Source organism: Centropristis striata, chromosome 23, assembly GCF_030273125.1.
Source record: "Centropristis striata isolate RG_2023a ecotype Rhode Island chromosome 23, C.striata_1.0, whole genome shotgun sequence".
NCBI lineage: Eukaryota > Metazoa > Chordata > Actinopteri > Perciformes > Serranidae > Centropristis > Centropristis striata.
In genome coordinates, this window is record NC_081539.1 from 19,256,559 (window position 1) to 19,274,705 (window position 18,147).

Genomic DNA, 18,147 nt, shown 5'->3' on the forward strand with positions numbered 1-18,147 from the left:
AGGGTTCAGTTGTAATAAAAGATTCTCTTAGGAGGCAGCTGTTCATTTTTGCACCTTGCTAACTAAGCTAGCACAATCAAGCGATATGCAGTGTTATCTAAGACTGATTGATAACTCCGCCCTTGGTCCAAATATGGTCACTTCTGGCTCTATTCCAATCTATTCACCGAATGCACAGAGACCACACTGATAACAACTCTCCATTGGATTTGCAAAACAGGTCGACCCCCAGAAGTGTCAAAGAAGTGAAGGTTTCTTGTGATAGTAATCACATTACTGTAACACATTACTAAGTAACATGTGACTGCCCAACACTGCTCGGGGCAATGCTTAACTTTTACATTCCTTACTTTGAAACTATGTATTAGCAATTCACCTTTCTTCCCTTGGCATCACTGTGCACCTAATTATTTTTTCTTCACCCAAGGGATTGCATGTATAATAGATTATGTTTGTTTTAGCGCTCCCAAAAGAAAAATGCCCCCAACTTCATCTCACAGGGCCTACCTTACATAAAAACAAAGGTCAGGACGTATTCACATAGACACGCGTTTCCACAGTCTTCTCTCTCAGAACTACAAAGTAGTTGTTTTCTCTTGCATCTACAGCACTGCATGTTAATGGCATAACCAAGCTTGGCACGGCAGCCACCACCAGTCTTTTTGACAGTCTTATTTCAGAGCCTCTCTCTTAGGAAGTGATTGTTGTGTGGTTCACAAAAAGTTCACATCAGCTTGTGTGAAATTTTGCTCATCCAAGATATATTTTATGTTGTTTTTCCTTCATCAAACTCTCTGTTGTTCTTGCCCCGCCTCCACTACTTTACCTTTTCTTGTGCAGATAAAATAAACACCCGCCTTCCTCTTTTGTGACCAAATCCTCTCTTTCTTTTCCAGATTATGGTACTATCAGGAAAGTGCTCTCCCCTCTCAATCAGTCCACGGGGAGCTGCCTATTGGAGGAGATCGAGCTGTTCCCGCCCAGAAAGAGACAGCCCATCCGAAGCCTGCTGATTCTGCACAGCCGCAGCGAGCTTTATGTGGGTGTAAGAGACCAGGTCATCAAGATCCCTCTGAAGAGATGCAGCTACCACAAGAGCAGAGAGTGAGTAGATGAACAAACCAGCACCATTAAGCCCAATGGAAACTGTCAAAAGCAAATATGTGCACAATAAAGTTTTAAAACCTTCCCTTTTTCATAAGATGCTCTTTATCTGAGAGGGCCAGGCCTGTGTGTTGGTCAGGCGCCTTTGCTGAGATTTAAAACCCTGTAAATCAGCTTTTGTCTGAGCCACTGGAGGTGCCCACAGCTGCCCTCTGTCAGTCTGTCTCACAGTCTTCCTTTCGCTGTCATCGAACAGTGCGTTTTTCTGCCTCGCGCGCATAGTTCGGTTGCAGCCGTGTGTGTGTGTGCAGAGATATCGGGTTTCTGTCTGTCTGGAAGACGCTCCGTCAAGGCATAAATATTGGCAAAGAAAAACCCGAGGCAGAGGCCGGGGTGTGAAGACTCACCACAAGATTGGGATCCCATCCATCATCACGGGCAGAAAAAAGGAATCACACCTGCATTCCTTATCTCTCACACAATGAGCTGTTATTGGAATACACCGAAGAGTTAAGGCTTTATGTTACAGCTGTGGCTGTGTGATATATGCTGCAGCCATTACGGCACTTCATCACCTCTTTTATGCTCAAAACAAAACAGATAAAATGTTTAAAAAATGCACACTGACTGGCAGCTACAGTACAGAGAGAGTTACTCAGTTCATCACTGACATTTCTTTGAGGTTTACCTGTTTGAAATATTAGAAGGCTGCCTCTGTGTTTGGCTGTGTGCCTCACTGATGGGTGGTGTACAATCTGTACGGCCCTTAAGGCCTTCTGAAAGACAGGCATTATCTTGTTCTCTCTCCCTTTCATTTTGTGCTGCTGTCGTCACCCGTGATATCCTTGTCCCTACAGATACAGTACATAACCCTCCGCTTTTTGTTAGCTAGCCAGACACTACGTCAGCCACCTTGTGTGTGCGTTAGTGTGTGCCGGAGTGTTTGCCTCTCTGCATTTTCACATGGATGGATGCATATGATCTTGTGCCCTTGCGCTCATGTTTGCGTCTCGGTTCATTGTCATGAAACGCACAGACAACTTTGGTTACATTTCACTAGGGGCATGTCAGGCTCCGCTGATGCTTGTGGCTCGGAGATATGTCATTGTGCTGTCACCGCAGACTTGTATTTGCATGAAAAGAGTAACATCATAGTTTTTATTGCATTCAATAAACCACCTGAAGCAGATACGGCAAAGACAGATCCAGCTATCTTTGTCACAGTATCCTCACAGTGAATATTTGTTGAGCTGATAAGCTATTTGAGTGAAATGTATGTGTGTGTGAGTGCAGATACAAACTATAATCCTGGTGCTTGGCTGAAGATTACCTGAGAAATCAGTCAGCACATTGTGTTAAGATGTAATTTTTGGAAGCTGATGCAATGTAAGCATTGTAGAGCATCGCAATACTCTTATTAACATTTCCTCCGTCCCGTCTTATCTCTCTCCTCTTCTCTGTCACTTGAGAAGCTTTTCTCCTCCTTCTCTTTTATGTTAATTTGCTTTGCACTCTCCTCTCTTCCTGTTTCCCCTTCTGCCATCTTATCTCTCCCATTTCCTATTTTTACATCCATCATTTTACCACCTTATCTTCCAGCTTTCTCCATAATCTCCCTTCTTTGTCTCAACCTCATGTCCTGCAACAATGCGCAGCTATCTGTTTTCACATTTGACTGGTTAATAGAAGCCCATTAAACTGTATTGTCCTTCCAGGGCCTGTGTGGGAGCCAGGGACCCATACTGTGGTTGGGACCTGTTGTTGAAGAAATGCACCACACTGGAGGAAAGTGTCAGGATGAGTCAATGGGAGCAGAGCATCTCAAAATGTCCTGTGAGTATCACGAGCTGCTGCCTGATCTGTACATGCCTCGTTGTAGTTCACTTTCTTGTTACTGTTGCTGTCTTTACTTTGAAACTTTAAAGTTGGTAGAAGACACAATTATCCTTACTCAGGCTCCATAGTTGCTCTTCCCTCCACATGAATTTAATATACCCACATTCATCTTTGCTCCTCTCCTTTGAAGGCTATACAGCCTGCTCTGTATTCTTTCCATACTTTCACAACTTACAAGCAACATCCCCTAAAACCAGCCTGAGAAACTTCGCCAAAGAAAAGCATCTTGGGATTGAACAACTTGACTTTAAGGAAGCGGCGTGCACCCCGGGAATGATCTAGAGTGCTGCCTCAATCATTCACCTCTGACTGCTTGTTCATTAGCAAAACAGCTCTTCCATTTATTTTAACGTGCACCAAATTCAGGAGCAGTATTAGGAGGGCGGTAAGCCTATCAATTCTTACTCTCTGCTTTTTTTTTCAGCATTTCACAGACATCATTTTCAAGCCAGTCACAGTGGAGAGTGCTGTGTGCCTCCGTGCCCTTTTATGTGGCTTCATGTTCAGAGGAATATTTGGCAGTCAAGCCACTGAGCACCCAGTGGCATCTGTCAGCAGAGCAATGGCAGGAACTTGGCTAACACCACAATCTCATATGCATTCAGATATATACATGAGCGCATGCAATCATGCATGCATGTGCACGATCAGACATATACATTATAATTTTGCCGAGTCACGGCTGGCTGCAATTCAACATTTATTTCTGACGCTGGAGGCTAAAACTTGTTTTTTCTCTACACTGAACAAAGTCTTACACTTGATTTAAGTTATCTCAACCTGAAACGAGTAATTGTAGCTGTGCTGCTTGAACATTTTGGGAAATATGCTTCTTTGCTCTGTTTGATGAGGATGATAGCATCTCATATCTGTACAGTAAATATGAAGCTGGAACCAGGAGATGTTTAGCTTAGCTCTGAACTGTTTTCAAAGATAGAGAAATCCACGTAGCAGCATCTATAAAGCTCACTAATTAACAGCTTCCTTCCAACAGCTCACATAAAACTTCCCATAAAACGTGTCATTTTTACACTTCGGTTAACAATAGATTAGGCAATGTGTTAAATAGTGAGCTATGTAGGTGCTGCTGTTTCTATTTTGCCGTTTTTATGCTTAAAGCTAACGCTTTAAATTAGTACTTTAATTGGGACATATTATGGTAATTTTCTAGCCTGGCTAACACCAGACCAAATCTCATTGGAGATTAGGTCTGGACACCTTCAATGCATTTCTCCGTAGAGGAGGTGTGGTTTACGATCCTCCGGAGCCGTTTATTGGACGCTTAGAATGTCTATCAAAGCGTCTGTAGGTAGCTCTTAGCCAATCAGATCAGTTATACCAGATGACGTAGTAGAGCAACAGAGATGGATGTTTGTTGTGTGTGTGTCTGTGAGAGAGTGTTGCTGCTGCTTTGCTTCTCCAGTTCTCGCTTTCTGCAAGATTATTTATTTTCACGCTTTATTCCCCCTCATGTCATTCAGCCACACACATCCACTGATTTTATGGGCAACAAACAAGCTGCTGCGGGTCTCTGGGGGCTCCGCTGTCCCCCGATTCGGAGCGAGATCACCGGCGGTGACCGGCGGTCTCACCGGCTCGGCGCAAGGAGCCGCAGAAACCGCCCGTGCGGCGCTAATAGTCCCGCTACCGGTGATCTGGCTACCAGCCGGGGGACAGCGGAGCTGCCGAGAGACCTTTCGCCTTTCAACTTTCGCTCTAAACTATTTAAAACACCATCTACAGCTAAAGAGAGTTTCGCGTCTGCAGCAGCCATGTTGGATCCGGAAAGCTTCCAAGTGCCGAGTAGTACGCGTCATCGTCTCACCGTCCCTCCCCGCTCTGTGATTGGATCCCTAAAACAGGGCTAGACAAATTGCCTAGTTGCCAGACTGCCTGGAGGTTCGAAATCAAATTCGAGCGCGCAAGGCAGTCTGGGTATACCCAGGCTAGTAATTTTCATGTTCGTGCTTGTATTTTGGGTTTCTACTCGAGCATGCTTTATTGTTTAAAAAAAGCAGAATAGACATTTTTTTCTTACTATCTGTCTGAAATGTTCTGTTATAATGCTTGTCTGAAGAAGCTCAGTCTGCTCTGATTGGTGCTGCAGGAATGAGTCATAACGCTTGGAAATAAGTTAGCATTATTGCACTTTTAATTCTCTCGTCTCAAAGTTAATTCGGGCTTTTTGGTTAGATGCCTGAAATAAGATCTGAGGTTAGCACAAGCTTAAGATTTTCAGGTTTCAATCTACAACATAAAATATGTCAGTCAATACCCCACCTGTGAATTCTGAAGCTTTTATGTGTCTTTAAAAAGGCTGTTGCTAACACATGGCTAAATGCCACTACAGAGACTGTCTGGGATATTAAACGTCACCGTCAGCTTCGTGGTGGTGATATTGGTTTATAGCCAAATGTTAGATTTTTGCTTCTGACAATTGCATTTACCCTTCAAAAACTAATTTGAGGATTATGTTTTTTTTTTTTTTTTTATTATCACAAAGCTTATTTTCAATAATCCGAAATCCACTTTTTGTCAAGGATACCTTTTGGGTTGGCCTTCACAAATATGTCAGAAAACAACTGTAACTGCACTGTAGTAGCGCTTTCCACCTATATATAATATAATAACAGAAGCCCTGATGGCTCCTTTCAAGGCACAGTCTGTGAATACCGGCGTTTTGATACTTTCACAGCATTTTAATGGCACCTAGACCTGCTTTACAATCTAAAAAACATGGAAATCTTACAAAAGTGACCTTTAAAAGTAGGATTTGATTAGACATAATATTCATATTTCCAGCAGCAGCTCAGCCAAAAGTCCTTTAGTTTTGATGTTTTTTCATTTGGCCACATACCACTGCCCACACCAGTAATGGAATATGTATTTACTCACTTAGCCTTGGTCTAACCAGGTCCAATCCATTTAGAGTGAGCATGAATTAACTTTGGCAGTAATCATTTTGTATTCTGACGGAGAGAAATGGCTTTACAATAAGACTTGTGAAGCCAGACCAGAGCAGAAAATTGTCAGCTTGAGACAATTCGATGCCAAGACGGGAAAACTGAAAAACAAGAAGTTGTGTTTAATCACAGTTATTGTTTCACCCTTTGTATCCATTAACAGTTTTGGAAAAAAAAGGGTCTAAACTGGCTGCTGAATATCTGCTCTGTTGCGTTCTCGTGGAAGTGTGGAAGCTGGAGGCCAGTCAAGGTTTTGCACACTGAGTTGCATTGTGTAGGCAGAGACAGGAGATATGTTTTACCAACTTATACACAAACGCCATCTGGCACCACCGTCTCACGCCTATATGGAAACTTAGTTTCTCTGTAGTTTTATGGAAGGTGCAAGTCTTAGCCGCTGTTCTGTATGTTGCCACTCAAGCAAAATGGAAATTTTCTACCTAATAAATGTTTTTGTGTGAAACCCACTTTGGCTAAAAGTAATTTTAATAGAATAAAATAAGAGACATCTGTTGTAATTTCAGCCTGTGAAAAATAAATTACTTTTACTCTTCTAAGCCGCATAAAACATGAGTGCTTTTCATCATCCTCCAGAATTGATCCATCATCCTGTTTCTGGTACCCTTTCATTTCTATTTCCCATTCTAATGAAAGAAATTAATCATGCACTTTAAAAAGAACCCTTTATATGTTTATATTTATTTTTTATATTTATTACACAGCATAAAATAGTGTCATATACGCGTACGATCATCAGCTAAATGACTGGTGAACGAGATGCGATGTTGTCAGTCTCTTTCTAGTTGTTTGCTTTCTAGGCAGCCCAATGATGCAAATGTTGTCTGTCTTAGCCAAGCGTGCCCCATTTAGACACACAGCAGAGTTCAATTACCAAAAAGAGCGTAGGGCAGATGTTTTTCTGCTCCTGCCAAAGCAGCTGATGATCACACTCTCTTTTTTTTCCACCGTGTATGAAAGTGTTATTTGCATTTTTAAATCACCCTGAAATGTAGGAACGACATGGCTCATATCATCTGCAGCTCTGAATCTCACATCGGCGAGTTTTTGTATTTAGTCGCCGCGCCCAGGACAACACTCGTAATTCACAGCTCCTGTAATATCTGAGCCTTCCTGTTTCATTCTGTTTTGCCTCAGATATCTATTTATGCTGCCACTTTTATTTCCTCTTTGAATGTGTCCATTCACGGCTTTCATTTGCCTTTCCTGAATCTCTCCTTTGCTGTTTCGGAATCTCATCATATCCTGAGACAATTTTCATATATCTTCCTCCTGTTTGCAGCACATTTGTGTCCACAATTTTAGATGTGCTGTATATGATGCTATGCAGTTACTTTTGCATCTATTTGAGGGAAATTGATTTCTGTTTGCATCCACCCGAGCCGTGGGCTGTGTTTCCCAGAGCAGCACATTCCTGAGAGCATCAGTCTAATGCAATGACCAGTTTCTGAGAAAAGCCATTACTCTCAAATGTTTTATTTTTGTCTCTTTTCGTAACAGATCCGAAATGTGACTGTTGATGGAGGCTTTGGCGCCTGGTCAGGCTGGTCCATGTGCAGTCATAACGACGGAGGCAGCGCCGGGTCCTGTTTGTGTCGGACACGAGCCTGTGATAACCCCGCCCCTCAGTGTGGCGGCCAGCATTGCTACGGCATCAGTGTGGAGGTCGCCAACTGCTCCAGGTACGCTGTTTGTTCATACACCAACACACATGTAAGTCGTCCTTGTTCTTTTCTTTAACGCTCTATGTATGTGCCTATCTTTAGAGGGTAAGGGTGTAAAAAATGTCTCAATTAATTTCTTGCATCCTCACACCTAAGCATCACAAATCTAAACACTGTGAAATGCTCATTGTCAGTTATTTGGGGCGAACAAAGTGTTGATTGGGTGTCAGCTGACTTATGACAATTTTTCACACTCTCAGAGTTCAAATTAACTGCTGTGCATGAAAGGCAGAACATGTGAGTTGATGGTGAGGGGGAGCAACAAAGAATTATCTTCATTTTTTATTTTTATTTTTTAACAAAAACTTGATCTGTTGCCTAATTAATGTCCATATGATCTCTCCAGCTCTCCAACCCACATTAAATACTTAAAATTATTGAATCTGGCTCGCCACATTTTTCTGTGTTCATCAATTTTTTTTTTATTTCCACCAATTTTCTGTGCTACTGTTGCTGTTGCTCTTATTGATTTATTAAGTGTAATTTATTTATGCTCGTGTGCCTTGGTCTATCAGTTTTCATCCAAATTAAATAAAAAATTGTTTTAAATATATTCAAGCTGTAACACATAAATGCTTTGTATATTAGAATCAGAATCAGAAATACTTTATTGATCCCCATGGAGGGTAATTTGGTTTTGCTCCAGTAACTCCAACCAGGAATATAAATAAATAGAAGTATATATATTAGATATGCCTAATTATATATATATATATATATATATATATAGATATATATATAAAAATTGAAAAATACAGACTTAAGAATATATACAAAGTAAAAAAATACAAACTTAAAACATATACAGACTTATATATATATTTGGATATTTTCTTTATTCATTTCTTAACTATTAATTGTCTTTTACGAGTTAACAAAGACTCAGGATTCTGATTCGTAGATCCATGTGACTTCCTAGTTTATATCTTCCTACTACAGTCTTGTTTTTGTCTTCCAGCTCAGCTTCACCTCTCCATCACTCTGTAAAGTGTCTTAGACTGATATTGCTCTGTGTCTTTGTAGAAACGGAGCGTGGACTCCCTGGACCTCCTGGTCTCCCTGCAGCACCAGCTGCGGCATCGGCTTCCAGGTCCGGCAGCGATCCTGCAGCAACCCGACCCCTCGCCACGGTGGACGAGTGTGTGTGGGCCAGAACCGCGAGGAGAGGTATAACACACACGCCCACACACACACTTACATGTTTATGCATTCATGCACTGATTAAAGCAAGTACAGGCTGTGTGTTTGTATTTCTCTGCATGTTCAAAACAGAAAAAAGCTATTTTGCTCTGTAATTTGCAACCTGCAGTTAGGAAGCATGACTTTGACTACGACTTTTTCTCCCCCCCCCCAACTTATGTCCAACTTAGTGACAGCCAATTAAGGAATGAGTGGGATAGGCCTGCGCTTGGGTAATTATCTGGCTTTCACACACAGGCCGAGTCTACGTTTTTGAAGCTTTGGAGGCTTTGCCGTTGAATAATCGCCTTTTTAAAGATGTGTTTGTGTGGTTTCTAAGCAACCTTCAAGGCCTGAAAAAAAAATCAGTTTTTCAAGGAGAAAGGATGTGAAGAAGCACAAAGAGACACACAAAGCAACACAGGTAGAGCAGGTCAAAAGATGAGTGCTCTTAAAGGCAAAGTTTCTCCTCATCTCCCAATTTATTCTCTCAAACTTTAGTTCAGTATTTACCAAATGAAAACGCGACTGAGGAATGCTGTGACGGCTTCCATGGTGTTTGAAAATCAGGCGGTAGTGACTGCATTACATAACTTCAATTCCTTCTTATTAGAGACGGGTGTTTGTTAATGAACGGAGGCATTCTTCTCTGTCACCGAGGCGAGGCATCATGCAACCAACTCCTGCCCTCATCCAAAAGGTGCAGGCAGAAAAAGTGCAAATAAATACAGTTCAGAGTGTACAGGGAAGGGAAAAGGAGAAAGAAATTGTCACCAATCGTTACCACGGCAACAGAAACAGCATTGCGACGGACGGGTAATTGGATACGGCCTTCAAGGATGAACCTTATATTACATCCGTTTTTTGCTCCTTTCTCTGCACTTTTTCATTTCCTCTCTCCGTCCCTTTAACCTCCCACTTTCCTCTTTCTTACTCACTGATGCTCCTGGTGGAGCAGTCCTTTTCTCAGAGACTGCTCCGCCAGGAGCTCTGAGGAAAATATATGGGGTAACTGGCTCAGCCCAGTTACTCACAAACCACACCAAAAAACCGCTGGCTGGCACTAAAGACCACGGGAGGCCAGAAGCAGGTTTTGCCGCCCCCTCTCTTTCTTTAATCTCCTTTGTTTCATCTCCCCTTACTGCTCTCAGTACTTGCTCTGTTCAGCTATTTAAAACACCTTAGGCCAGTTAGGGGCCAGCTGTGAGGGCTGGAAAAGGATCTCTGTAAGGGAGGAGTGAGAGGAGAGGAGCCTTTGTGTGTTTTAGTGTGTGTGTAAGAGAGAGATGGACAGTAAGGCAGAGTGACAGAGAGAGAAAATGTGTTAACAAATGAATTATGCTGTGTCAGTTTGAGTCTGCCTCAGGGAGAAAAGGATAGCATAGGGGTGCTAGAAAATGTTTGTGTGTGTGTTCTCAATATCCAGGTGTGTCAGGCCTGTATATCACCAACGCTTGCAACAAAAAAAATAAGGAAAAATTCTCATTGGATACCCAAGCCGTGTGATGTGTCCAAAAAACGTCCACCACATCTGTTGTTTATAGTTGCCCATGTGTGAAATAAGTCTTCTGTACAAGCTTTAATCCGCATGGCATGAAAAGGACTGGCACTTTATCAGCTTTTGCGCACTGAACGATTCTTTTAATGCCGTGAAAGACTTTTATTTTATGGGGCGCAGACCTCCTTTTCTTTTCAGAGGTGTTAGGCGTCTGCAATAAGCCTCACTTTGTTCCTCCCATGTTGCCTCGAGTACAGATTACTGCACAAGACTTGTCTTCGAACATGCATGAATATACTGTGAGCTCATATGTATGTACATTTTCCAAAAAAAGGTCAAAACTAAACCTCCTCTCTCACCTCTCTCTTTTTTTTTAGCCAACAGACTTCCCATTAGTTTAGCCCTGATTGTTTGCAGCAGGCAGAGCTTTTAAAGATAAAGCAAATGTTCTGAAACTGGCCGTGCGAGACAGCGCTATGGGCTTAAATCTGGCTGGTTAATGCCTACATTTATGAACCTTCTGTTGGTATTTCCCTCAGTGCACTGACATCGTCCACACTGCTTACTCAGCCTATAGCGAGTAATTAGGAGCGTTTTAGTCTGATCAGCCCCTTGTGTTTTTTAGAGTGAAGAGAAAAGGGTGTGATGGACTGAAGCTATGACTTGTCTGAAATGATTAAAGTGCATATGATTATGATTTTGAAGCCTAAATCTGCTCCACGTTCAGCAGTTTTTCATTGCGCTGTGGTGCAGCAGGGTAATTTCATGTCTGCATACAAGCCCATGAATGTCTGTGTGTGTTTGTATGTGTGTGTGTGTGTGTGTGTGTGTGTGTGCAAGTCTTTCTTCTCTTTCTTGTGCAAGATTGTAATCCACCCTTTCCCTGACTTCACCACACTCCTCTTTCCCCACTGTATCATCCCACTACAAGCGTGCAGATTAGTAAAAAGTGGAAAAAGAGCACACTGCTCTAAGGATTTTTACAACCAGGGTGTACAGCATGTTGCTTTTGATTTGCCATGAACAATAGCAGAGAATTTGGGAGTAGTACAATGGAAAAACCCAGCCTGAGCCTCTGGAGGAAGGGTATAAAGTTAAAGCTATTTTAGCACAAGAAGACACAGTTTTCCTCAAAAGGCCCTCATGTGCCAAAACACAACAAAATAGCAATAAAAACAATTTTATAGTATGCGTTAAAGTTATAAAATAATTTATATGGCTCTAATAAGGCTGGCGATCGTCTGTCGTTATTGTATAATGAGGACTGAGTAATTAAGTATTTTAGACATCGCAGTAATCCTGTCTTGTAAAACGATGTAATTAGAGATGATGCATGCATCTCTGTGGCTTTTTTAATAGGCTGTATCAATGAATTATGCAAAATGCATATGCACGTTCATTAAGATTTGAAATGGAATTTTCTTAGATGTACTTTTATGCAACACCATTACGCCATGAACAGAAATACACCCCGGACCCGTCTCTGGTGGCATGATTCAATCAGATGTTCTGGCTCACAGTGCGCCATGTTCTCTCTGCTGCACGGCCACATCAAAGAGACATGTTGGGTTTGTTCAAGTCTTTTTTAAGTGAAGTTTACATGCCTTTTCAGACATCCCTGTCTTGTGGCATGAACTCTTTGTAGCTATTTCAATTCAGTGGCAATGATTCAAAAGTGTGGTGCAGTCTCCAGTGCCCTTCACATATAATTTTAGTGCTCTGTCAGATAAAGTAGCTATTCCATTTTTCCACAGACCACTCGAAGGGACATGTCATACATGATCCAGTTATATGTACTCAGTGTCAATTAAGTTCTTGTTTAGCTTGTAAGCTTGTAAACTAACTCTAATTTCTCCTGTCGTTTAAATCTTGTAACTACAGTACACACACTGCTGATTATTTGGTTCTTACCAAGATAAAATAAAAATTAGACACGTAGAGAAGTGTTAGAAAATGTATCTTGTTTTAAGAGTTCATTTCTTTTTTCAAGTGTTCAACATGCTTATTTCTAGATTCAATAATCTTAATTCAAGAAATATTGTGAAGTGAAATTATCTGTCCATGCAGCAAGATAATTTCCCTTAGATTTAGTGTTTTTATCTTGTTTTAAGACACCATCTTGCAGTGCAATGACTTCAAGATGCACTAACAATAGATCAAAAGAGCTCCAGATCAATCTTGTTGAAGAAAGTAACCAAGGGTGTAGGTGTCATTTCAACATTGTCCCTCCCCCAGACAATTATGAGCATCAAACACTTCATTTCCTGCATTCTGGGTAATTTTTATGCATTGGTTTATGGCAAAAATACATTTATTTATAAAGGCAAACACAAAAAATATAATGAAATATAATTAAGTAATTTGGTTCTCAGTCATTTTGTGTTACTTTCAATTATTTATTTTCCTGTGGATCAAGTTCTCTCATTTAATATTATTTTTGCTGAGTCAACCCACGTAGCCATGATTTGGCCTCTTTTATGACTTTCGTTTAGGGAGGTCAACTCTTTAAAGGTGCATTTATCAATTAAGTCCCATTGATGATAAAACAAGTTATTTTAATAACATGGTTCGTAGAGGGTTTTGCTCAATTTTAACTATTATGTTTTAAAGGTTAGGAATATCAATTTTTAATATACTCCCTACAAATGCGAACATCAACATAATCTGGTGTTTACTCTACACCAGCGATCATCAACTGGCGTCCCGTGAGCCAAAGCTTCCAGCCCAGCCCACGGAATAATTTAGCCTAATAAATTCATAAAATGTGAGGAGGGAAAAAAATGCATTCTGGTATTTAGTATATTTACGACGTTTCACAGTTTTTTGGCAGAAGTCTGAGAGCATTTTCTAGTTAAGTATCTATTCTGGATTTCTCTTGTTTATTAGGAATCTGTTGACACTGATATACGTAAATAAAAATAGCATGAATGAAAATATCAAACAATAGGCTAACCATTTTCTTTATGTGAAAATACTGTCTGCTTAGAAAAAGTTTGGTCATCAACTACATTTGTCCTGATGTAGTTGATGACCCTGCTCTATACAAAATACGTGAAGCGAACATCCATCTAATATTTGAAATAGAATAATCCCGACATCATACTGTACGTGTTTGTTGTGTCCTTGCATCTCACACCAGATGTGCTAAGCCCGCCAACAGCTATATAAGTCCTCTGTTGATCCCTTACTCTGGAAATTAGCAAGCATTAAATTATCGTGATCAGCTAATAATATCTTCCCCTTTAGACTGTCTGACACACACAAAACCCCTCTCTATCTGATGAGAAGTTTAGAGAAGCTGCTGCGTGCAGAAAACACTTCTGGTCAGGCATAAAGCTCACCACTGTGAGGCTTATTGTCCACACAAATGTTAACTTCATCACCTTCAATAAAGTGCAGCTTCCCTCCACTTAGCAATGGCACAGTTCTAAACAGAGCAACACACAGCGGCCAGTCTCATGATCACAGACGGCAAAAGCATCTGCAGCACGAGTCGTAGAGGCTGTAACTAATGAATATTTGCATTGTTGAGTAATCTAGTGATTATTTTCCTAATTAATCTATTTTTTTAGTTAATCTAAGTTGTTTTTCCCAAAGATGCCTTCCTGAAATGTCTTCTTTTGTCCACAACTCAAAGATATCCAGCTTAATACAGGTGCATCTCAATAAATTAGAATATAATAGAAAAGTTTATTTATGTAAGTAATTCAATTCAAAAAGGGGAAAACACACATTATAAAGATCCATTACACACAGAAGGAAACATTTCATGTCTTAATTTATTTAATTTCTTCTTATTATAATGATTATAGCTTACATTTAATAAAGACCTAAAATTCAGTGTCTCAAAAAATTTTAATATAACAAAAGACCAATTTTAAAAAGAATGTTTAATATGGAAATGTTGGCCTCTGAAAAGTATGTCCATCTATATGCACTCAAAAGTTGATTGGGGCTATTTGAACTGGAACTACTGGAAATGCACTTTTCCATGATATTCTTCTTTATTGAGATGCACCTGAGGTTGATATCTAACTGAAAATATCAAATAATCTTTGCAGCTCAAGACACGACCCTAACAAATGCGAACTTAAAAGTTCCACACTGAAGCCCTGCATGCTTGCTCTTCCTCCCCAGGTACTGTAATGAACACCTGCCCTGCCCACCGCATGTCTACTGGTCGGCCTGGTCGGCATGGGAACGCTGCACCGTGCCCTGCGGCGGAGGCATCCAGTCACGGCGCAGAACCTGTGAGAACGGCAACGACTGTCCCGGGTGTGGTCAGGTATGTCACACGAGACAAAAGCCCTCACATCCGTCTTCCTCTCCGTCTGTTCATTGTTTAGGAACTCATCCTAAGCCATGTGATGCGATGAACAGTCAGCGGTGATGAAATTGGAACGTCTAACAAGACCAAATCCTCTGGCTATATTTATACAGTGGCAGCAGCCATCAGATTTATTACCGAGACATATTTAATACCACACACACAGTAATCACTCCACATATGAATAGGCTTATTTTCTGCCACAAAGCTTTCTCCAAAGCACGGATGATGCAAGGAAGTGTTGAAATATGAGCGTTCTCCTTGTTGACAGAATTATGCGATGCTCGTGTTATTTCTGGTGCTGTTTTCACACAAACACTCCCTCATCCACAGTCCTGCTAAAAAAATGAAAAAAATAAGAGAGAATGAACATGATAGCTGTAGCTTCTCATGTTCCTCTTGGAAATGGATTAAAGAATATGGGTCAGGGTCTTGTGGATGCATGGGATCCTTGAAGTGTGTTGTTGTTTGTGTCTTTGTTTGCTTGTGGGCTTTTCTTTACCATTTCTGTAGGGGAAAGTCTTGGATGGTTTAAGGAAAAGCTGAAGCTTAAACTGAACCATTTTAAACATCTGGTTTAGATTCAGAATTAAAATTAAAATCAGGATTACGCACGTCTCTGGTGCATTTATGTAAATATGAGTATAATCACATTCTATGCGGAATACATTATTGGACACAGGGATTCACAGTGTTAAATTAAAAGGATGTTAGATAAGATTTGTTTTAAAATGTTCTACCAAATGCTGAAAAACATCTAACAATTCAAATCACATCTAGTTAAAAAAGCACATCCCACAGGTTGTGTAATGGTCCATTGTGAGGCTAAATAACACATTATACATCCCACACAAGGCCTTCCAACCTCAGGAGCATATATAGTATCTGATAATTGCCCATGACACATTAGTAGCTGCAGAACAACCAAATGAAAAGACTGACCTCCCATTAAGTAGCAATTTAGCAGCCACACCATATAATCTAGGTCTTACACACATACACGCACATTCCCATCAGATGGCAGCTGTCTTATTTCTGTCATTGCGCAGCAACCATTATGCTCACAAAGGCATCCTGGGAATGCAGTTCACAGAGGAGCTCAGTTCAGAAAAGGAAACTGATGACGAGCAAGAGAGAGTCTCAGCACCTCATCACCGCCGTCTCCAAAAGGGAAAGCCTGTCTGTAGTGTCCCTGTGTGTATTTTTGATGTCTGAAGACGAGCTTGAGGATCACCGTACAGGAGATGTAAGAGATAGTTTTTATTGGTGTCGGGGGAGGGGACAGTTTCGTCCAGATTAGGCAGGGTTAATTTTGGCAGCTACTTTAGATTTTGTCACCTCTTACTGAGTTTTATCCTTCATATGATGACAACATGAAACATTGTAGTCCACAAAAGACACTTACAAATTTGTCAAAATGTTTTCTCTCTGGCTTCACTTTCGTTTAGCACTTTCTTCTCACAGCAAGAGGGTCGTAGGTATTCAGATCCCGTACTTAAGTAAAAGTAACCCTAATACCACACTGGAGAATTAATCCACTACAAGTAAAAGTCCTGCATTTACAACTTACTTAAGTAAAAGTACAAAAGTTTCAGTATCAAAATGTACTAAACGTATTTAAAGTAAAAGTACACGTTATGCAGAATGGACCCACTCTGATTGTTTTCTATATTCCAAATATATTATTGCATTATAATTATTATTATTGATGTATTTATGTAAGCAGTGTTTCACTGTACAGTAGGGTTGGTTTTTATTACTTAATATGCTGTTATATGGGTTATGTAGTGAAGTAAAATGTACAATATTTGCCTCTAAAATGTAGTGAAGTGGAAGTATAAAGTGCCATGTGTCGACAAGTACCTCAAAACAATACTTAAGTACAGTACTAGAATTAATGTACTTAATTACATTCCACCACTGGTTCTAATCTGGATTGCAGCTCTCCTGTGTGGAGTTTCCATGTTCTCCCCGTGTCAGCGTGGGTTCTCTCCAGGTCCTCCGGCTTCCTCCCACAGTCCAAAGATATGCAGCTTAGGTTTAATTGACTCTAAATTGTCCGTAGGAGTGAATGAGAGTGTGAATGGCTGTCTGTCTCTATCTGTAACCCTGTGATAGTGCCGACTTATTCAGGGTGTACCTCGCTTCTCGGCCAATGTCAGCAGGGATCGGCTCCAGCCCCCCCAAGACCCGAGTTCATATAAGCGGTTAAGGATAATGGAGAAAGGATGAATGTTTTGTCTCTTAATTTTGTCAGCTATTCCAATAAGTCTTGAGTCAACTGTCCTTGTTAGTTTTTAACATATTTAGTCAACCTCATCCTCGTCAGATTACTTATTTCACATCAGATTGTAATTTAGCTTTGGTTGAATGATAAAAATGCAGCTTTGCAGTTTTCCTGACTGTGCTCATTAGTGATGCGCGGGTCAGTCGCACCCACTCAGACGTTATGAGAGCCAATCCGCAACTCCCACAGAACATAAAGTTCTCAGGCACCATGCTGTATATGAGGCATAGGTACTTTCACTAACTTTCACTTTTTTGTTTTGTTTTGTTCCCTCACCTTGTCTTCGACCACTGCGACATGGACTTAATTGGGGCCATCTCAGCCAAGCAGAGTTGTAATTACATGCAGATTTCAGACACCTTCTCTCTTCCGGGAATGACTTTATTTGGACAGCTTGGCTAACTTGTATTATAGCTGCATATTTACTCAGATCAAAGACACATTTGCTGCCTTTCATTTACAACTCTGATAAGGTGCTTAACGGCACAGCTGTCAATGTTTAACATTTGCTTTAATGCGCTTAAAGCCCCTAAGAAGGAAAGCTCAAGTGTTCAAGGCAGGAAACAGTGTTTGAAACGGCATGCACCTTTCCAAAGTTAGTTGCATACATTTGTATTCAGTTCTTAAAGATCAAGGATGATGAGAATACGTTCTCTTAATTTTATCAAGAACCGCCAACCCCCAAAAAAAGTGTGATGGTTTTTTATGTGCCATCTGTCTGTGTTCTCTTCCCCTGGACAGATCCATGGTTAATTAAACAGAAGGAGACCACGCACACATAATCACACATGCACAGGTTGTAGCTTCTGTCATCACAGCTACTTTTTAAGCACCATGCTGAGAGACCCAGAAAAGACAAAACACTGTGTATGTCTCAGATGCCGTCGAGTGTATGTACGTGTGTGCATTCATGTTTACCTGTCAGAATTGATATCGCCGCAGCCACCTGCGATCAGCTTGCGGCGTTTGCCAGACATTAATAGACAGCGATGAGCTAACATCTGCTTGGTGTTTTGCAGGAATATCATGCAGAGAATTTGCAAGAAATCATAACTTTTGGAACTTCTTTTGAAAAGTATCAAAGGTGGACTGAAGTTGTTGATAACAGTCTGGTCAACAACTTGCAGTAAAGTGAATCGCTGAGCAAAAAA

The 18,147-nt window shown here is 40.8% G+C and overlaps 1 protein-coding gene across 3 annotated transcripts in view; it reads left to right on the plus strand.

Moving 5' to 3' along the window:
* sema5a (sema domain, seven thrombospondin repeats (type 1 and type 1-like), transmembrane domain (TM) and short cytoplasmic domain, (semaphorin) 5A) overlaps positions 1–18,147 on the plus strand; it is a 138,267-nt gene that overhangs the window by 84,114 nt on the left and 36,006 nt on the right. For all 3 annotated transcript variants that reach the window (XR_009389902.1, XR_009389901.1, XM_059326841.1), the window contains exons 11-15: positions 897–1,104; positions 2,820–2,937; positions 7,482–7,663; positions 8,729–8,872; positions 14,520–14,667. Coding sequence is in view for 1 of the 3 variants with exons in the window: in XM_059326841.1 (XP_059182824.1) it covers positions 897–1,104; positions 2,820–2,937; positions 7,482–7,663; positions 8,729–8,872; positions 14,520–14,667 (800 nt within the window). In the remaining 2 variants the exon portion in view is untranslated. The remainder of the gene's footprint in view (positions 1–896; positions 1,105–2,819; positions 2,938–7,481; positions 7,664–8,728; positions 8,873–14,519; positions 14,668–18,147) is intronic.